A 22,839-nucleotide genomic window follows, 5' to 3' on the forward strand; every position below is an offset into this window, starting at 1 on the left:
CCGATCGTTTTCAACACTGAGAGTTTCACTACAGTTTAATACAAGATCTGACGAGAAAAAAAAAAAAAACAACAACACAAGCACTTTCTGTTCCGGCTCGACGGCCAATTGTGACGTTAATGACTTTAATGTGACGTTTTTGACGTCACAACCGTGACACTTCCTTGTTTGTGACCTGAGCTGAATCGGAGATCTGTCCACCGGAATGTATATATTCAGGTAGTATACCTTTATTTTTTACGTTCGGAATAATTGCCTGTATTAAATATGTCATTTGGTGACACCAACGGCACGAAGTGATGTAAATTAAGTTTTTTCCATCATGCGTAGATATTAAGCCTGATGGCTGCTTGTTAAATATAATTTACATTGTTTTGAGGGTAAGTACACGTTTAATCTGCTCATGTTTAAATTGGGATATTTATGATATTTTTTTACACCTATAAAATACTGCTGGCAGCGCTTCCTGCTTCCCAGCGTTCTTTACTAGGAGTACTTCCTGCTTCCCAGCATACTTTACTGTAGTGCTTTGTAAACATTGCAGTTTAATGTAATGTGAGTCGTTTGTCTTTTAACTTAGTTTTATTATTATGCCAAAATAAAGAGCAAATTTCTTTCAAACAGCTGAAACGTCTCTGTAGTTATGATTGATTGTCACAATTTTTAGTTCCAATATTCACTTTGTTGATTACTGTTTCTTAAGGACGGCCAAGACACTGCAGGTTTTCTGTCATTTTCTCCAGCAGGTGATTCAATTAATGAGCTCCTTACCTTAAATTGAAGGAGGTGTTGATCATTAAAATCACCTGCAGTTGCACAATACACATTTTGTGCATTGACATAAAGGCGTGGCTGCTTGGAGCTGCTTAAGAAGGGATTCAAGACAGGGTTTATTTAAACACTCTTTCTTACCATTTATACACAATGCAGTATTTCCTCTTAATCATGTCATATGGAGAATTAATACCCCTTAAGAAGAGATTGTCATATTAACGTTTGAGCGTTTGTTTCCCTAGGAATAATCCCAAGAGGAGAAAGCGTGGCGACTCACAAGCCTGATTGGCGTAATTGTCATTCACACCGGTCCGCGTCCCCTCGCCGTCATGTTGTGCTGGGGTAACGCAAAAGATGGACAGTTGGGGATGGGCGCAGACAGAGAGGTGCTGACCCAGCCCACGAGCTGTCCGGCGTTCAGAGGCATGGAACTCAAAGAAGTGGCTTGTGGAGGTCAGCACTCTGTGTTCCTGCTCCATGACGGAAGCGTGTACACATGCGGGTCCAACAGCTGTGGACAGCTGGGGCAAGACAAACCGGGCGTTTCTCCGGGTAAGATGCCTTCATGAAGAAGAAATAGTTTTTTTTATTGGGCTTTTAGGCAAAATTGCATATGCAATTGATGGTCACCATGGTAATGATTTGCATATATTGACCATATTGTCTGTATCTACCACCATTGCTGTCTTCAGAGCTGGTAGGAGCTCTGGACGCTCAGAAGATCACCATGGTGTCCAGCGGGCGAGCCCATTCCATGGCAATCAATGAGCAGGGTCAAGTGTTCGCATGGGGGGCCGGTGAAGGGGGTCAGCTTGGCCTGGGGACGGCAGAGATGGCAGTTCGAATCCCGAGGTGACAGTGGGTTTCTGTTATCGCTTAGAGCATTTTTAATACGGCAGCCTGGATTTTAATTTTAGTCGGGAGGTGCTCTTCCAATGAATTTTCTCATTTTAAAACATTAAATTAAAAAAATATTATTTATTATGAGCTTTGTTTATTGCTTTGAGCATTTTTAATACAGCAGCCTGGATTTTTATTTTAGTCGGGAGGTGCTCTTCCAATGAATTTTCTCATTTTAAAACATTAAATAAACAAATATTATTTATGATTTTTATTTTAGTCGAGAGGTGCTCTTCCAATGAATTTTCTCATTTTAAAACATTGAATAAAAAAATATTATTTATGAGTTTTATTTTAGTCGGGAGGTGCTTTTCCAATGAATTTTCTCATTTTAAAATATGAAATAAAAAATATTATTTATGATTTTTATTTTAGTCAGGAGGTGCTCTTCCAATGAATTTTCTCATATTAAAACATTAAATAAAAAACATTATTTATGATTTTTATTTTAGTCGAGAGGTGCTCTTCCAATGAATTTTCTCATTTTAAAACATTAAATTAAAAAAATATTATTTATTATGAGCTTTGTTTATTGCTTTGAGCATTTTTAATACAGCAGCCTGGATTTTTATTTTAGTCGGGAGGTGCTCTTTGAATGAATTTTCTCATTTTAAAACATTAAATAAAAAAACATTTATGTTTTTTATTTTAGTCGGGAGGTGCTCTTCCAATGAATTTTCTCATTTTAAAACATTTATGATTTTTATTTTAGTCGAGAGGTGCTCTTCCAATGAATTTTCTCATTTAAAAAAATGTTTTTTTAAATATTATTTATGATGAGCTTTGTTTTAGTAACATTAAAAGAGTGGATGTCAACATTGTACTGTAAAGACTGTAAATTCATGTTGTTTTTTTTGGTCCTAGGTTGGTAAAAAGGCTGGGCGACCACAGCATTGCCCAGGTAATGTGTGGAAACCAACACTGCATTGCACTTTCTAGAGGTATAATACACACACACAATAAAATCACACATTATAAGCAATATTTCTGCCAGTGTGTCATGCTCTTAGCGTGTTATTCCCTCCATAGATGGTCAGCTGTTCACGTGGGGCCAGAACACAAACGGTCAACTGGGTCTGGGGAAAGAAGAGTCCAGCAAACTCGCCCCGCAGCCCCTGAAGTCTTTGGCGGGGATTCCTTTAGCGCAGATCACTGCTGGTGGGGACCACAGCTTCGCACTCTCCTTGTCTGGAGCGGTGTTTGGCTGGGGGAAGAATACAGCGGGTCAGCTGGGTCTCAATGATAAACAAGGTGAGCATGGGTTAGACTTCATATTTTTCCATCACGTTTTCACTCTAAGGCTGTCATTTATTAACTTTTTTCCCCACATTTGTTTCAAATGGGATAGCGATTTAGTTTTAACTTTACTTTTAATTTTGGATTTTTTTTTTTTGAAGACCGTGCTGTTCCGTGTCATATCAAGTTTCTGAGATCTCAAAAAGTGGTTTACATCAGTTGCGGAGACGAGCACACAGCAGCCCTCACTAAGGTAATATTCCTATATTCCTATAATGACCTACCTGATTTATTCATTCATTCATTTTCTACCGATTATGCTCACGAGGGTCGCAGGGGGGTGCTGGAGCCTATCCCAGCTGTCTTCAGACGAGAGGCGGGGTACACAGGGCACATATAGACAAACAACCATTCACACTCACATTCATACCTATGGACAATTTGGAGTCGCCAATTAACCTAGCATGTTTTTGGAATGTGGGAGGAAACCGGAGTACCCGGAGAAAACCAACGCATGCAAACTCCACACAGAGATGGCCGAGGGTAGAATTGAACCCTGGTCTCCTAGCTGTGAGGTCTACGCGCTAACCACTTGTCCGCCGTACAGCCCCTGAAAAGAAACATTAATTCATTTTCTACCGCTTATCCTCACAAGGGTTGCGGGGTGCTGGAGCCTATCCCAGCTGTCTTAAGGTGAGAGGCGGGGTACACCCTGGACTGGTGGCCAGCCAATCACAGGGCACATATAGACAAACAACCATTCACACTCACATTCATACCTATGGACAATTTGGAGTCGCCAATTAACCTAGCATGTTTTTGGAATGTGGGAGGAAACCGGAGTACCCGGAGAAAACCCACGCATGCACGGGGAGAACATGCAAACTCCACACAGAGATGGCCGAGGGTGGGATTGAACTCTGGTCTCCTAGCTGTGAGGTCTGCGCGCTAACCACTCAACCAGCAGCTTTTTTTTTTTTACATTTTTACATTTTTTACATATCTCAAATAATTAGTCTTTTTGTCAGGATGGCGGCTTGTTTACATTTGGCGATGGTTCAAGTGGCCAGCTGGGTCACGGCTCCACCAGTAACGAGTCTTTACCCCGACGAGTGCTGGAGCTGATGGGCACTGAGGTGTCTCAGATCACCTGTGGCAGGTAACAAACTGATTGGACCACATTAGATTTGTGACCGAGTCCTGCATGAAGCCCTTATTACATTTCAGTCACCACACGCTGGCATTCGTGCCCTCATCTGGTCTGGTGTATGCATTTGGTCGTAACCGCCGTGGTCAGCTGGGCACAGGAACACAAGAGGACGCCCAAAGCCCATTTCCTGTTTTGACGGGCTTTCTGACTGGCAATGGCCACAGATCAGGTAAAATTGAAACTGTGTAATACAGCATACGCTACTTGTGTATCACTCTAGGAAGGAATGCCTTCTATTTCTCTTCTCTCTGTGTAGTAACCAAAATTGTCTGTGGAGGAGACCACAGTTTCTTATTGTACTCTAATGAAGAGGTAAGCGACTTCATACATTTCATTATATATTATTATTCTTAGAATTAAAAAAAAAAAAGATAAATATAAAAATGTTAATGATAAAAATGTTCTTTTCAGTGTGGCTTCTTTATCATTTTTGCACTTCCAATCCGCTACCAATTGAATGACAACAAGGACGTCTTAGAGCAGGGGTCTCAAACATGCGGCCCGCACGCCTTGATATGAAAGTTTAATGTTAGTGCGGCCCGCGCAAGTTTGATATGGATGCTGTATGGTATCATGTACCCAGAAAAAATTATTACATTTGATTAATGTTCATGTTAAAGGTTAAATAACTGTTAATAGTTATCCTCCCTATCCGTGTGGAAGTGGTACGTTTTTGGTTATTTAAGTTTAAAGGAAATAACTTGAAGGCTACCGTTTAGGTCACTAGCTCTCTAGTTTGCGAGTTAGCATGTGTCTCAAGACCCTGCAGTTGCGCAATATGTTGTAAATAAAAAGAGTATAAATGTGACTATAGTCGTGTTTTTGGCTCTAATAATGCTTTGTTAATTTTAATCTGCAAAAAATAATTTGTCTACCCACCAACTATATGTGGTTTCTTAAGTTTTTATTATTTGCCGTTTTATTATTATTATATTTATTTACTTATTACTGATTGATTGATTTTCTGTATTCTTGATTTGTTTATTTATTTTTCATATTTTACTTATTTTGTGTAGAAAAATAAAAAGTAAGATATTTGAGAATAGTGGAATGTTTTATCAGAGCTTTTCTTGTAGAAAATTGGAACCAAATTTTTTTGTTTTTAATAAATGCATTTTTTTTGGGGGGGAAACCTGATGCGGCCCAGTCTCACCCAGACCCTAGCTCCAGTGGCCCCCAAGTAAATTGAGTTTGAGACTCCTGTCTTAGAGTTAGTGCATTCCACCGCAAGGGGGCACTACAGGCAAACAAAAAATAGTTTTTGCGTTGCTCTTAGAGGCCTCATTCCATTGATAGGGTGACTCATGTCCTATGCAAGGATGCACTAACTGTCAACAATGGGCTCTTGTGAAGACAAAACACAAATTGTGCTGTCACTGCAAAAATATCACACACACACACACACACACATACACACACAGTGAAGGAAGTACCAGAGCAAAAAAAAATCACTGAATATTTGCAATAATCCTCTCTTCCTCCCTGTAGAGTTGTGTGGCCCCAGATGACTTTAGAGTGATGAATATCAACAAAAGCCTCACTCGCATCACGCATGAAAGATTAAATTCATGGAGGTTAAAACTCATGTCCACTCCAGATTCAGGTGCCAGAGAGTAAGTAGAAAAGCACTCGAGTTCCTTTTAAAGTCAACCAAACATGACAACATTTGTGTTTTTGTCCACAGCGACATCATATTTCAGCTGTCTTCTACTGCTTGTTGGAATGCCAGCTTCTTGGACCAAAGGTGCTTCAGTAGAACATAACTTACACTTTTATTCATGAAAATAGAACATGTAATATAGTTTAGATTTACTAGTTGGTATTACAGTACCAGTAGTACTAGAGATCTTAACATGGGTCAAAATGACATGATTACAGTACGGTGGGATGAAAAAAACAAAATGTATGTAAACCAAGACAAGTTGTCCCATAGGAAATAATGTAAATCCAATTAATCCATTCCAGACAACCAAAAATATTAACAAAAACTATGTTTGAATAATAATAATCATAGTTTTGCATGTAATTGTAAATTGATTAATGGAATGTAGAATTCCCATACATCCTGGAGAGAACCATTCTAAACTTCTTTTTAGGGGGCCCCATTGCGGGTTATTTAGCAATCACACTCAAACAATAGAGAATGCCCAGTGAGATACATTATGGTCACCTACAATCATAGTTGACACTTAATTTACCCATCTTATACACTGCATGCTAAATGTAGTATTACCACAAATAAGTAATATAAAGTAGTCTTGTCCACAAGACTGCTAACAAGTTAATACATTGAGTATGCAGCATCACCCAATAGCGTGCCGTAGCATTGCAGCAATTTATAGTCTGAGCTGTAGAATATGATGTGGGTGTTCCTCAGGTGACTGTCCCCAGCACCCTAGAATTCCCTGAAATACTCATGGAATGTGAGCCTGTGTGAGAACCATTGATATTGCTCATGTGAGCGTTTATTAGCTGTGAGAAGCAGCACGACTACCTTTGAGCGAACTTGGCAGCCAGCCTTACTGTCGCTTGACTTCTCGGAATAGAATCCAAAACCTTGAACGCCACATGAAGTGTCTGCTGCTTCGTGATCCCTGGAATATAAAATGTACAGACGTGTTAATTATGTGTTAATTGCTTTCTCTAGCAACGATGCCCACTTCAAGACCAACCCAAAGATCCCAGGCATCGATCTCAACTCTGTCAGGACGTTATTTGAGGAGCTCAGCCGACCGGCCTTCTCTGGGCTCCTGGAGCAGGTGTTTACCAATCATGTTTTCCCATGAAATGTAATTCCAACGTCCACTTTCCACGACTACATAACTACATACTGTAGAGCAGGGGTGTCAAAACTTTTCCACTGAGGGTCACAATATATAATCCGTATATACAATATAAAATGTAATAATATTAAGTGAAATGAAAAATAGTTGGTAAAATACAGTAAAGTCTTGTTATATCGATATTGTCAGGAGTCGGAAAAAATATCGATATAACCGGACTGTCGATATATCCGATCCTGCGCCGAACTGCATTAAAAGTGGGCAATAATGCACTCGACATTGTTCTATAGTATAGAACAATGTCGAGCAGCTTAAATCAATCTTTGCTTAAGGATTTCAATACCAAAAAAGAACACGGCGAACGGCTGCTTCCAGTCAACTTTATTTTTCACACTTCCACCACCAGAGCGCAGCACACACACCGATTCCCGCACTTCCAAGAACCAACTGCGTTCGTGGTTTCTCTCGTGTGTATAGATTCTATACACACGAGAGAAACCACAAACGCCAGCATGTACATATGAAAAACAGTGATTATTGCAAGCGATAAAAAGATATCTGAATACAACACAATTAAATACATGTATTTGTACGCTTGTGTCTTTGTTGGAATAGGTGTGTATGCTATGTCAGTTGGTTCTTCTGTTGCAGGCATGTGTTTGGCCAGCTATGTGGGGCGGGTTGAGCATGACCTGTGAACCAGGAAGTGCGGGAATCGGTGTGTGTGCTGCGCTCTGGTGGTGGAAGTGTGAAAAATAAAGTTGACTGGAAGCAGCCGTTCGCCGTGTTCTTTTTTGGTATTGAAATCCTTAAGCAAAGATTGATTTAAGCTGCTTTTGTATCGATATAAGCAGACCAAATTGGCGGCGGGAGATGAAAAGGGCATCGTAGTAACCGGATTATCATAATAACCGGGTATCGTACTAACAGAACTAATTATATCATAAAAGACTAGAAATTTGCCGGGAAATGAAAATAGTATCGTAATAAGCAGTAATTCGTTATAACCGATATCGATATAACGAGACTTTACTGTATATAGTAAATTTACAACAGCTTGTGACTAAGATTATCTATGCCAGGTTATGCGATTGGTCACATTTCAATCTCGTTCGGCTTTGTTTACACATTTTGCCTGGCTCTCACTGTCTCTGTGATGGCAGTTAACACTTACAACTTGCCTTCAAAACACTAGATGTGGGTCTAAATTGTGTAGTGTGTCCAGCTTTAAGACAGTCATGCCATCTACAGGCGTCTCAGTAGCTCATCAGCTGATGTTGAGTAGATTACCAAATAATATTTGCTTCACCTTTTGGTGTTCTATTGAAACGTGACAACTGAATTCAATGATAAATTAGCACACTGAATGGAGATGTGCTTTTTAAATAATTAATAATAGTAGCCTAGACTGTCAATGTATACTCTTTACACAGGACACATTTCTATAACAAATATTTACATTTCTATATTACAATCATTTTCTTAGTTGTGTTATAATTTGAAGTAAAATATATATTTGTAAACAATTCATTTCTTATGTACTAGTTGTACTCTAAAACAGGTAGCAAATAAATTAAGGTTTATGTCAAATGGTACAAAATATACTTTTGTACTTGTCACATAGTACTATTGTACTAAATACAGTAGGTAAGGTAAGAAAAGGAGGCTTGATATTTTTGCTTTTGCTTTAAGTGCTCTCAGTAACTTTGCCATGAAATTAACATTTTTGTAATGTTCTCGGTTCATAATCTGCTTAAATAAATAAGCTATAAATACGTTATAAAAATTGCAGCCCACCACCACCGCTTCAAGAAACACCAGGGGAGACCCTGATAATGTATTTTCTATTTAATATTTCAAGTTTGACGTTAGGCTGCACGGTGGTCAAGTGGTTAGCGTGCAGACCTCACAGCTAGCAGACCCGGATTCAATCCCACCCTTGGCCATCTCTGTGTGAAGTTTGCATGTTCTCCCTGTGCATGCCGGGTACTCTGGTTTCCTCCCACATTCCAAAAACATGCTAGGTTAATTCGCGACTTAAAATTGTCCATAGGTATGAATGTGAGTGTGAATGGTTGTTTGTCTATATGTGCCCTGTGATTGGCTGGCCACCAGTCCAGGGTGTACCCCGCCTCTCGCCTGAAGACAGCTGGGATAGGCTCCAGCACCCCCGCGACCCTTGTGAGGTAAAAGCGGTAGAAAATGAAAGAATGAATTTTGACGTTATTTTTTTCCAACGCTATTCTCGTAAAATTACGATTTTTTTCTGTAACGTTTTTTTGTTAATATTTTGACTCAAGTTTTGTAAAATTATCACAGATATTTCCACTTGTAATTTTTTTTTTTGTAGACGTCTTCTTATATTTTTAGAACATCCCACAGGCCAATAAAAATACAGCCGCAGTCCGTAAATGGCCCCCAGGCTGCACTTTGTACACTGCTGCTGTAGCGAAAGCAAAAACAACAGGTTGGCATCCAGGTCATAGGTCATGATTTATAGTGTGCCGCCTGTTTTGGAGCACCTAAAGCTCTGTCGGGCAAACTGAGTCATAAGCTATCTAAATGTTACCAGTATGATTTAGAACCCGGGCCTGGACACAATCCAACCACTAAAAGTCTACCTAAAAGTGACTTATACAGTTTATTTTTCCTGTTGTTTAAAAACTAATCATAAATGTCATGGCAGTAAACTTGATTGATGTTATAATGGAAACTAAACCATGACATGACACAATTTTTCTATAGAAATAAATGAAAAGAAGGCGGCACGGTGGTCAAGTGGTTAGCACACAGACCTCACAGCTAGGAGACCAGGGTTCAATTCCACCCTCGGCCATCTCTGTGTGGAGTTTGCATGTTCTCCATGTGCATGCGTGGGTTTTCTCCGGGTACTCCGGTTTCCTCCCACATTCCAAAAACATGCTAGGTTAATTAGCGACTCCAAATTGTCCATAGGTATGAATGTGAGTGTGAATGGTTGTTTGTCTATATGTGCCCTGTGATTGGCTGGCCACCAGTCCAGGGTGTACCCCGCCTCGCGCCCCAAGACAGCTGGGATAGGCTCCAGCACCCCCCCGTGACCCTTGTGAGGAAAAAGCGGTAGAAAATGAATGAATAAATGAAAAGAAATGTTATTGTGCACTTTATCCTCTTTTAACATATACTGTATATAACATAATAGATTATCCAATGATGTACGGTTGATTAGGCCACCAAGAGTTTTGAGAGTCGGCTGATCCCGCAGCTGCCTAGCTCCCCACCCGACGTGGAAGCCATGAGGATCTACCTCATCTTATCCGAATACCCGGCTCTGCAGGACTCCAAGTACTACATCCGCCTTACCATCCCTCTTGCCATGGCTATCCTACGGCTAGACACTAACCCCAGCAAAGTATTGGGTATGTGCTATATAGCGTCAAGTCATCTGTGACCCAGCTTCGCAAAAAAAAATGTTCTCCTTTTCCAGATAACTGGTGGTGTTTCTTGGACGACTGTGCGTTTGAAAGGATGGTGGACATGTACAAGAGCATCGTTGTGTTCATGCTGGCGGGTGGCAAGATGTGCCATGTTCCTTTGTTCTATGACGACTACTTTCTCACTACTCTGAGGCTGCTGGAGAAACTCCACAAGGTATTTCCAGTTTGGTTAATCGCTACTGTTAAAAATAGAATAAAATCAAGTCTGAGGGTGTGTGGTCCGCAACAGCACATAACCACTAGTGTCTCTAATCAGCATGTTGGCCAGCTGTGGCTGTATGCAACTTAATGCTGTAGGTTTTTCATTTGAAGTATCACAAGTGGATCAGACTTCCATTAGTAAATGTGCTGTTTTTTTTTTTTTTTTTGGTAACTGATGTAATTTTTTGTAAATGTTCGCCATGCTCCGCATCACCAGGTAAACCAGAAGGCCCATCATGTGGAGTACAGCCGCTTTTATATCCCCGACGTCAACAACTTGGTAGACATCGAGGAGGACTACCTCAAATGGTTTCTGGGGAAAGTTGAAACGGTCAGTCTATATTCATTCATTCATTCATTTTCTACCGCTTTTTCCTCACAAGGGTCGCGGGGGTGCTGGAGCCTATCCCAGCTGTCTTTGGGCGAGAGGCAGGGTACACCCTGGACTGGTCGCCAGCCAATCACAGGGCACATATAGACAAACAACCATTCACACTCACATTCATACCTATGGACAATTTGGAGTCGCTAATTAACCTAGCATGTTTTTGGAATGTGGGAGGAAACCGGAGTACCCGGAGAAAACCCACGCATGCACGGGGAGAACATGCAAACTCCACACAGAGATGGCCGAGGGTGGACTTGAACCCTGGTCCTCCTAGCTGTGAGGTCTGCGTGCTAACCACTCGACCGCCGTGCTGCCCTCAGTCTATATTAATTCTTCTAATTAATTTTTGTATTATTATTTTTTTTAATCTGTTATTGCTTTTTGTTTATCAGGAACTGGGATCCCACAGTTTCCATGCACAAGTACGTCACAGTCTACTTCTGATGCATACTTGATGTAGTTGTAGCAGAGATTCTACCACTTTTTTTCTCCACCCCACATCCAGAAGTTGGATTTCCCCTCAGTGAACTTTTGTGCCTACCCGTTCATTTTGAACGCACAAGCCAAGACAACTATGCTGCAAACGGACGCTGAGTTGCAAATGCAGGTAAGACGCCTTTGTCCTTCACTTCTTATTTCTCATGATCAAGCTTGTCTTATTTTTTTAATTAAAATTATTAATGTATTTATTTTATTATTTTATTATTTTATTATTTTATTATTTTATTATTTTATTATTTTATTATTTTATTATTTTATTATTTTATTATTTTATTATTTTATTATTTTATTATTTTATTATTTTATTATTTTATTATTTTATTCACAGCTAGGAGACCCGAGTTCAATTCTACCCTCGGCCATCTCTGCGTGGAGTTTGCATGTTCTCCCCGTGCATGCATGGGTTTTCTCCGGGTACTCCGGTTTCCTCCCACATTCCAAAAACATGCTAGGTTAATTGGCGACTCCAAATTGTCCATAGGTATGAATGTGAGTGTGAATGGTTGTTTGTCTATATGTGCCCTGTGATTGGCTGGCCACCAGTCCAGGGTGTACACCGCCTCTCGCCCGAAGACAGCTGGGATAGGCTCCAGCACCCGTACGACCCTTGTGAGGATAAGCAGTAGAAAATTAATGAATTATTATTTTATTATTTATTTTTAAAATAATTTTATTATTTTATTATTTTATTATTTTATTATTTTATTATTTTATTATTTTATTATTTTATTATTTTATTATTTTATTATTTTATTATTTTATTATTTTATTATTTTATTATTTTATGTTTGTGCATTGATATGATATGCCGTAATGTATTATCTTGTATCGCACACCAACTGCAATAAGCTCAAAGCCTCCATGTATTCTCCAAGAACGCGGTAAGCAAAGTCAACGTCCACAACATCTTCAGGCTGTTTACGCTGGAGCGCCAGCCAGTCCAGAACCCATACCTGGTGCTCCATGTGCGTAGGGAGCATTTAGTCAGCGATGCGCTACGGGAGCTCACCACCTATTCCGACCTGGACTTCAAGAAGCCGCTCAAGGTGAGGGCTTTAAGATTTATCCAGAATTTTTTTCATATCCTGGAATAATGCACCCCCCGCTCCTTTTAACTCTCAGGTCACGTTTGACGGCGAGGAGGCTGTGGACGCCGGCGGCGTGACTAAAGAGTTTTTCCTACTCCTGCTGAAGGAGCTGATGGATCCTGTTTACGGAATGTTCACGCAGTATGAGGAGTCCAACCTGCTGTGGTTCTCTGATAAAGTACGTCCATATGTTATTATTCTCTAATGCACACCTACTGGACTAGAGTAGAACATTCAAACTACTTTTTTCAATTGTTTAAACCAGGCTAGGGCGGCACAGCGGTCTAGTGGTTAAGCGCGCAGACCTCACAGCTAGGAGACCAGGGTTCAATTCCACCCTTGGCCATCTCTGTGTGGAGTTTGCATGTTCTCCCTGTGCATGCGTGGGTTTTCTCCGGGTACTCCGGTTTCCTCCCACATTCCAAAAACATGCTAGGTTAATTAGCGACTCCAAATTGTCCATAGGTATGAATGTGAGTGTGAATGGTTGTTTGTCTATATGTGCCCTGTGACTGGCTGGCGACCAGTCCAGGGTGTATCCCGCCTCACGCCCGAAGACAGCTGGGATAGGCTCCAGCACCCCCCGCGACCCTCGTGAGGAAAAGCGGTAGAAAATGAATGAATGAATGAATAAACCAGGCTATCTCGCATCTAGTGTTATGTTATTACTAAGATTGACGGAATAATGTAGTAAAATAACAATATAACAACAGGAAGTACAATACATTGCCGTTGTTGGATGGGGTACAGTATTTTGAAAAATGGCTGGGATTGAATGAGTTAATAATGCAAGAATTTTTTTTGGGGGGGGATAGAGTTCTCAATAGCACCACCTTAAATGTTACAGTACGTAACAGTACGTAACAGTACGTAACAGTACGTAACAGTACGCCAACTCTTCTCCAGTGTTTTGTGGAGCAGAACTGGTTCCACCTGATCGGCATCGTTTGCGGTCTGGCCATCTACAACTCCACAGTGGTGGACCTCCACTTCCCTTTGGTCCTCTACAAGAAGCTGCTGGATGTGGCACCCACGCTGGACGACCTGGAGGAGCTGTCACCCACCGAGGCCCGGTAGCTACTGCTGTGTGCCCCCCTTGTTGTCATGGCAACATACGGCAGTACAGTCTACTCAGAAAATTCAAGCTGTGCTAGCGCACAGTCAAAACCCCCCACGACAAAAGCAAGATCGACAGGAAGTTTCCCGCTTACATAAGAAACCGCAGGAAATGCCTGCTCATTGATTTTGGCACTGGAAGGCTCAGACCGCAGAGTTGTTATCACCATTGATTTAAAGATTACGCTTCCAAAAGCTACAAGCTGGGTTGCAGTGTTGCTTTATGGCTCAGAGGAACATGTTTTACTTTTACAGACATTTACTCAAAAGCATATGCTGTACTGTATTTCCTCAAATAAGTTGTCTTCGCGCCAGACAATGTGCTTCACTTTGTTAATGCCATGCATCGTCCGCAAATAAAGTATCAGCCTAATCGCTATTTAAACAATACATTTGAAAATAACGCATTTCCTCAAATAAATGGCCTCCACTCAAATAGATGCCGTGCCTCATTTAATTGTCATGGCCATCTTTTGCAAAAAACTGATAAAAATTAATATACAGTATACTATATGCCGTGCATCGTTCACAAACTGATTAACTTCCATCAATATTTAAATGAAAGTACATATAATTATGTACCATATTTCCTCAAATAAATGACCTCTGTTGTAATAGATGCCGGGCCTCAATTATTGGGTAAATTGTCCAGAAACAACGGACATTAACTTCCATCAATATGTAAACAAAAGTACATAGAGTTAGTTACCACATTTCTGCAAATATGCCTCAGCTCTAATAGACGCCGGCCCTCAATCATCAGGTACAGTGTCAGAGAACAACTGATGTTAGCTTCATCAGTATTGAACTCAAAATAGAAATTAATATATACTATATAAGTTAATAAATGGCCTCCCGTCAAATAGATGCCGTGCTTTAAATCAATAAAAATTAATATACAGTATACTATATGCCGTGCATCGTCCACAAACTGATTAACTTCCATCAATATTTAAATGAAAGTATATATAATTACGTACCATATTTCCTCAAATAAATGGCCTCTGTTGTAATAGATGCTGCGCCTCAATTATTGGGTAAATTGTCCAGAAACAATGGACATTAACTTCCATCAATATGTAAACAAAAGTACATAGAGTTAGTTACCACATTTCTGCAAATATGCCTCAGCTCTTATAGACACCGGGCCTCAATCATCAGGTACAGTGTCAGAGAACAACTGATGTTAGCTTCATCAGTATTGAACTCAAAATAGAAATTAATATATACTATATAAGTTAATAAATGGCCTCCCGTCAAATAGATGCCATGCTTCAATTATCAGGTGCGTTGTACACTAACTGATATTAGCATCATAAATATTTACATCAAAGTAGGTATAATTAGTCACTAGATTTCCTCAAATAAGTCACCTTCGCTCTAATCAGGTTCATTGTCCAACAATAACAACTGATGTTAGTAAATGTGACATATGAAGACGAATACGCTATATGTTCTCAAATAAGTAGCCTTACCACAAATAAACGCTTCTTTGTAAAAGCTTCTAATGGAGCAAAGTTGAATATACCGTATATTACACCAATAGATGCCACACCCCAATTAACGATCATGTCCAAACACAGCCATTTTTTTAAGATGGTGTTTTTATGAATAGTTGCTGCATTATCTTTACCATAGCAACATTTTAAGCAAGCGCTACTGTTAGCACTGATAGTGTGTAACCTTTTTTTGTCTTTTTTTGCAGGAGTCTTCAGCAACTCCTGGCCTATGAAGGAAGTGACGTGGAGGAGACTTTTCTTCTCAACTTTGCAGTGAGTGCTTTTCCTACTCAAATGTCAGCATTAGGATATTGAACGGAATAAAAAGGACGCTGTTATGTGTTGCCGTTAGATCACCAGAGAGAACTACGGCGTGATGGAGGTGAAAGAGCTCATCCCGGGAGGTCAGCACATCAGCGTGGACAAACACAACAGGTAAGACAAAGTAAGGACAAACACAAGACGACCGCACGCTTTGAAAATTTCACAATGGTGTTCTCATGTTGAAGGTTCCACAATGAAATGATTCTTTGCTGTTTTCACCCCTGTCTCTGTCTCGTCCTTGATTTAATAACACAATATTGCCGCAGCAATGTAGCAACACTTATCCAAAACATTCCCTTATCAATGCAACATTGGTTCCGAGGCTAGTGAAGTACACTTTATAAAAAAAAACAAACAAAAAAAAAAGTTATGGTACAATTTCACGCAAAAAAATAGTTATGTATGGATATGGTATGTCATTTTAAGTCTTATTAATCAAAAACAACCGATAGCCAAACATGGCTGTTTGTTAGCTAGATTATGAATAATTTTCCAACAAGTTAGCTGTATCAAATTAACTTTAAATTAACATTTATCAGAAAAATGAGTAGCTTAGCTCGCAAACTATAACAGTTAGCTAACTAGTTAGCACTATAGTTATAGCTGGTAATCAACATTATGTAGAAATTACGAAAATGCAATAAATAAATAAATACATAAATAATGTAAGATAGTGTTTTTTTTAAACTTGACAATTAGCACTATTACACAGAAACGACAGCTTGCAAAATATGACATTTTGCTAATTATTTGGTAAGTCATTACGCACAAATACCAAAAATGTAAGTCGTTGGCTTACTCGCAAACTTAGCAAAACATTATTTAACAGTAACAATTAATGTTCATTAACAATATCGCACAAAATCAACATTGTTTTCCTTAGAAATGATAATTATTTAACAAACTAGCAAAAAATGCTAGCTTGCTAGCAGGCAGAATACTACTTTCTAACAATATTAAGCAAAAACAATGCAGTTATGTAACAATATTTACTAAACTAGCGAGCAAAACATGGCAGATTGCTAGCTAGCAAAAATTCACAAAAACAACAGTTATGAGAAATATCATGCAAAGAAAGATAAATAAATACATTATTTGTTTTGGATTTCTGTGAAATCCAGCTAGCAGGAAAAATTGGTTTGCTGAAAAAAATGTAAATATATAGTTTATTTAACTAGAGGCAAAAACCGTGTTACCCAAAAAACGACAACTAGCAAATATGACAGCTATTATGTTAAGTATATAGTCATTACACACAAATACCAAAAATGTAAGTCGTTGGCTTACTCGCAAACTTAGCAAAAACAGTATTTAACAATTAATGTTCATTAACAATATCGCACAAAATCAACATAGTTTTCCTTATTTCCTTAACAAGCTACCAAAAAATGCTAGCTTGCTAGCAGGCATAATACTACTGTAAAGTGTACTGTAGTTTATTTAACTAGGCACAAAACGTGTTACCCAAAAAACGATAACTAGCAAATATGACAGCTATTATTTTAAGTTTGTAAAGTCATTACGCACAAATAGCACAAATGTAAGCAGTTAGCTTGCTCGCAATATTAAGCAAAAACAACAGTATCACACAGCAACTAGGCACAAAACGTGTTACCCAAAAAACGATAACTAGCAAATATGACAGCTATTATTTTAAGTTTGTAAAGTCATTACGCACAAATAGCACAAATGTAAGCAGTTAGCTTGCTCGCAATATTAAGCAAAAACAACAGTATCACACAGCAACTAGGCACAAAACGTGTTACCCAAAAAACGATAACTAGCAAATATGACAGCTATTATTTTAAGTTTGTAAAGTCATTACGCACAAATAGCACAAATGTAAGCAGTTAGCTTGCTCGCAATATTAAGCAAAAACAACAGTATCACACAGCAACTAGGCACAAAACGTGTTACCCAAAAAACGATAACTAGCAAATATGACAGCTATTATTTTAAGTTTGTAAAGTCATTACGCACAAATAGCTCAAATGTAAGCAGTTAGCTTGCTCGCAATATTAAGCAAAAACAACAGTATCACACAGCATAACTAAAATTGACATAGATGTAACTGATGTAACGTAGCTAGTGATGGCTAAAAGGCATAAAGCTAACCTCTCTGTGGTTGTGTGGTTGTGTGCGTATGTTGTCCAGGAAAGAGTTCGTGGTCTCGTACCTCCGCTACATCTTCTGCGACTCCGTTAGCGATGAGTACTCAGCCTTTGCTTCAGGCTTCCTGAAGGTTTGCGGAGGAGACGTGCTGTCCCTGTTCCAGCCTTCTGAGCTGATGGCCATGGTAGTGGGAAACAACAACTACAACTGGGAGGAGATGGAGAAGGTTAACAACATTATTCTTATTTATGTATTATTTAGGAGTATATCTTACTTCAGTGATATACTTACACCCACAGAATGCGGATTACAAAGGAGAATATTCCAGCGCTCATCCAACAGTGAGATTCTTCTGGGAGGTTTTTCACGAGTTCTCGCTGGAGAAGAAGAAGCAGTTTTTGCGTAAGCAAACAACATTAATTAGCAATATTATGATGTTGTTAGTAATAAAAAAAAAAATTCAGTATAACGCACAACGACATAGTTTGGTATTTAGCTGGCAATGTAAGCTAGTTAGCTAGCAGTATTATTATTATTATTATTATTAAAAAAAAAGCAGGACGATACAAACATGGCAAATATCAAAAATAAAACAACATTTAGCAGTGTTATGTTAACATTATGCAAAATAAATATATTGTATGCTAGGTGTATTCTGCAAAAACCTACACAGCTAGTAGTACTATACAAAAGTATCACAGAAAATAAAATAACGTGCAAAAATAACCAATGCTGGAAATATTACCTATAAACAACATAGTTCGTAGTAGTATTACACAAAAACAGCATAGTTAGCCGTCAAATATAACAATTAGCAGTGCAGTGTTATGCAAAAACGATGCTTGTAACATTTCCAAAAGTTGAAAAATGCAAAAATAGATATTTTGCAATAATTACAAACAATATCACACAAATTTGAAGTAGTTTTATTTTAAAATGATTTATCAAACAAGCTATCAGATTAACTATTAGTATTAAGCGTTTATGTAATTTAGATACTTAGCAATATTTACTGAACGAGCTAGCAAAAGATGGCAGATTGCTAGCTAGCAGTTTTACGCAAAAGCAACAGTTATAAATAATGTCACGCTAAAAATCTAAGTTGTCCGTTAAAAAGGTTTTGTATAGATTATGCCATTATCAAGAAATCTCGCAAGCAGAAAAATGTGTTTGCGCACAAAATATAAATATATAATTCATTTCGCTAGACTGTTAGCGGTATAACACAAAAACGACACCTTTGCAAAATATGACATGAAGTTATTTTGCTAATTAAGTCATTAAGTCATTACACAAAAATATCAACAAAAAAAACGGCAAAGGAGCAAAATAGTTAATTAGCATTATAAGCTACAAAAATAGCATCTTTAGCCGCTATACTGAAAAAACAGTATAGACCTGCTAGCAGCATAGACTAGCATGTGTTGTATCTTCGTACTGGTAGCTGGTCTACGCTGGTCTGGAGGACCAGAGACCAGCATCCCAGCACAAAAACACAACGTATGCTAGTCGTGCTAGAAGCTGATCTATACAATATACAAAAACATGATAATTGTTAAGTAAAAAAAAAAACTAGCGGTGATGATTTGCGTGTGTTTTACTGTCACAGTGTTCCTGACGGGCAGCGACCGCATTCCCATCCACGGAATGGCTAGTCTGAAGATCGTCATCCAGTCGACGGCGGCGGACGAGCACTTCCTGCCTGTGGCCCACACCTGCTACAACCTGCTGGACATGCCGTGCTATCGCTCTAAAGACGTCCTGTGCCGCCGCCTCACTCAGGCTGTCGAACAATATGAGGGCTTCAGCCTCGTCTGACCGACATGTAGTCAAAGGTCTGGAATTCCATGACTTCCTGTTGACGCCCATCTTAAAAGGTCTACTCCAAGTTTTGCACATATTCTTCTTCTTGGGGGGGCAACGTGTACATAGACGGTCTGCCATGCAATTGTAAAATCTGTTAAGAAAAAAAAACATTTAAATGCTCATAATAATAATAATGATAATAAACATCATTTTTTTCCATACATTTAGTATCATCTTAAAGGTCATACTGTGGCGTTCAAGTGTCACCATGTGGGTTCATTTCAACAGCATTCTATTTTTTTATTAATTAAATTCAATTTTTCACCTTCAATAATTTGTTATTTTCAGATAAGAGATATACATACATATATGAGACTTATTTTTTCGAGGGTTTATTTCATAAGCATATGTTTCATTTGGCACCAAAATAAATCTATTAATAAATAGCACGTTCACTGTGCATGGGTCATATGACGCTCGGCAGGTTTAAAGATGGCATCATGCTAATAATCATAACCTGAATTCACTATTTTGCCTTTGAAAGCCAAAACCTCTTTAAAATGCCTGGAATCTCATTTAATATAACGTCTACATAACATACACGAAAAAACTAACTCGGAAAAAAAATTGGACTTAAGGCCATCTTGTTATTAACATATGAATTGTAAGAATATTAGATTGTTGTTTTTTTGCGTTTCATAAAACAAAAGTTGCGGAATTACAAATTAGTCGCAATTTTGTGAGGGGAAAAAAGTCAGAAAACTCGATTACATATGTACGTATTGTGTTTTTTTACAAGAAAAAAAGTTGTTACATTACGACCACCCAACATAACAGCAGATATGGAACTTTTAGAATTTAAATCTTGCAAATTAGCGTAATATTACAATTGTAACGTTTGTGTAAAAATACATTTACACCTCGCGATTCCCGCAAGATTTCATTTTTGTCTTGTAAATTACAAAAGAATGTCCATTTTTTTCTTGGAAAATTAAAAATTAATTTGCCACATAAACTTTGTGGTCTCACTAATGACTAGAATTTCTCGCAAAAGTCTCGCAAATTAGCGTAATATTACGACGACTGGTACAATTGTAACTTTTTGCAAACAATTGTAATTGTTTGTGCAAGATACATTTACACCTCGCGATTCCCGCAAGATTTAATTTTTGTCTTGTAAATATAAAAAAAAAATGTAGATCCTTTATTTATTTTAAAAAAATTAAATTCATAGAATTCAACAGTTCCGCCATTTTTCTCTTGGAAAATTAAAAATTTATTTGCCACGTAAACTTTGTGGTCTCACTAATGACATAAGAACATCTTTTTTTTTTCTCTTAAAATCACAATAAATTTGCTAATTATGAAGTTAGGTCCTGTAAATTTTTGCAATATTTTGCCTTATTCCGCATCATATCACAATTTAACAATATGAATATTTTGGTCTTGCAAAACTTTGTTATGTTAAGAATGAAATTGCAATGCTACAAAGACGCATAAAGACAAAATTTTACACAAAGGAAAATTTTGGAAAGGTAAAAAAAAAAAAAAAGGCATAAAATGAAAAAAGTCGGAAACGCTACAGAATACAACCATTGTACCAAAATGACAAATAAACTACAATGATGGCAGATTTTCACACAAAAAAATATTTTATGAGAATAATATTAGAAATAAACAAATGATTAGTAAGTGGGCCATTATTAAAAAAAATATTTGTGGGTCTTGACTGAGTGCATGATGACAAAAAACAATAACATGTCGATGGAGTACACTAAATTAGGACTTTTTGAGTATGCAAATAATATTAATAAAAGAAAGAAAAAGTGGCTAAAAAATGTTTAACATGCATGCAAACACACACACACATATTTTTGCTGCACACTTTACTCCTATGCAAACATTTGTGCAGCTGTATAATGTTCATCTTTTGTGTTTTATTGTGGTCCTGCTTTTAATAAAAGCGCTTTCATAAATGTGGATCATTTTTGTGCAAAGTCACTGAGGGGCTGAGTGGATTTAAACATTAAACATTACATCATCTTCTTACATCACATGACCAGATTTAGTTTGCGTGTTTGTCATAGATGAGTTAAGTCAGCGTGACACACCATCTCCAACATTTTTTTTTTTCATATTTACTGTCCAATTGTGCAAAAAAACATGTAACTCCACAAATGTACTTTTGAATAAAAAATACTTTTTCAAATACTTCCAGTCATTTTACATAATTTCATAAGGATAAAGTAACATTACTGTGGGGAAACATTGTACATCACTTTATGAGGAGAAAAAAAAAAACGCATTTTGTATGAAAGTTGTACAGCAAAACTTTGATAAGCTACCACAATAAATATTCAACGAGAATAAATGAGAAATACAAGAAATGTATTAAAATAACACAACATTTTAAAATGCTAGTGCTACTATAATCAGGGATTACTACACATTTTACATAATATGGTCAATATTTTTGTATATAAAGGTTTTACTCTTTTGAACGCATATTGTTTAGAAAAGCCAAACGAACTGGAACTTACATGGGGGGGGTCACCTTTGATGGACTACACTGTTGATGGGGATGTCATACAACGTCATGTCAAATGACCTGGAACTTACATGGGAGAGAGGGAGGGGGGGTAAATCACCTATGATGGACTACACTGCTGATGGGGATGTCATACAACTTTATGTCAAAAAAATCCAAACTCTATCCCTTTAAGGTATCCAATCACAGACCACGAGAGGATCTTTTTTTCATGCTGTGATGTGTTCAAGGGGTAGGCGATTTTGGGAAAAATCACAATTAATTGAAGCGCCAACCTTGATTTTGGTAACTACTTATTGTGTAAATATTTGTAGAATTTCAAAAGAAGTGAAATGAATAACTAGAATAAAAATCCTTTGTGAAAAAAAATATTTTTTCCTGAAAAAGGAAAAAAAAATGTCTCCAAACAAATAACCGACACTGCAGTTTGACGTCGATAATGTATTGAAAATATTTAATTATATTGACTTCCATCAAAATGGCATCTGTTTATACAACAGATTAAGGCATGTTTGGTTCAAATATTAAAATTTTGAAAATATTATATATAACCAAGAAATATCTTAAGACATCATGTGATTGAATATCTTATGAAAAACAAGCTAAAGTATCATTTCAAACAAGAAAGTTCCCTTTTCATTGAGTCAAGGGAAAGAAATCTAGATGGGAATGCAAAACGTGCGTCTTCGTGACATATTGCCGCCAAGGGCTTTGTAGGACTTCAGGAGGTTTGCCACCAGCTGCTTATAATGATCTGCGTCATCGTTTCCAAGAAACTCTGATGTAAAAGTAAATTTCTGCTACCATTCATGACATTTCGTCCATTTTGTAGGACTTCAGGAGATTTGCCACCAGCTGCTTATAATGATCTGCGTCA

The 22,839-nt window shown here is 38.0% G+C and overlaps 1 protein-coding gene across 1 annotated transcript; it reads left to right on the top strand.

The window, feature by feature from the left end:
- Positions 1-70: 70 nt before the first annotated feature.
- On the top strand, positions 71-20,373 carry herc3 (HECT and RLD domain containing E3 ubiquitin protein ligase 3). The gene is made up of 25 exons (XM_078793527.1): positions 71-219; positions 1,017-1,326; positions 1,467-1,626; positions 2,539-2,615; positions 2,704-2,925; positions 3,072-3,163; positions 3,939-4,069; positions 4,138-4,289; positions 4,377-4,432; positions 5,609-5,733; positions 5,805-5,864; positions 6,768-6,879; positions 10,112-10,301; positions 10,370-10,533; positions 10,798-10,911; positions 11,361-11,390; positions 11,474-11,575; positions 12,345-12,515; positions 12,592-12,735; positions 13,464-13,630; positions 15,379-15,445; positions 15,525-15,607; positions 17,651-17,834; positions 17,908-18,010; positions 19,218-20,373. Exons 2-25 carry the CDS (start codon positions 1,104-1,106, stop codon positions 19,424-19,426), a joined length of 3,138 nt encoding a protein of 1,045 aa, XP_078649653.1. The 5' UTR covers positions 71-219; positions 1,017-1,103; the 3' UTR covers positions 19,427-20,373.
- Positions 20,374-22,839: the final 2,466 nt, after the last annotated feature.

This window comes from Doryrhamphus excisus, linkage group LG9, assembly GCF_037039965.1.
Source record: "Doryrhamphus excisus strain RoL-2023G ecotype Guam linkage group LG9, RoL_Dexc_Guam_v1.1, whole genome shotgun sequence".
Classification (NCBI taxonomy): Eukaryota; Metazoa; Chordata; class Actinopteri; order Syngnathiformes; family Syngnathidae; genus Doryrhamphus; species Doryrhamphus excisus.

Coding starts and splice junctions, on each gene's coding strand:
- herc3 (XM_078793527.1), top strand. CDS start 1,104: ATGTTGTGCTGGGGTAACGCAAAAGATGGACAGTTGGGGATGGGCGCA. Junction 1,627..2,538: donor ATGGCAGTTCGAATCCCGAG/GTGACAGTGGGT, acceptor TTTTGGTCCTAG/GTTGGTAAAAAGGCTGGGCG. Junction 17,835..17,907: donor ACTGGGAGGAGATGGAGAAG/GTTAACAACATT, acceptor TTACACCCACAG/AATGCGGATTACAAAGGAGA.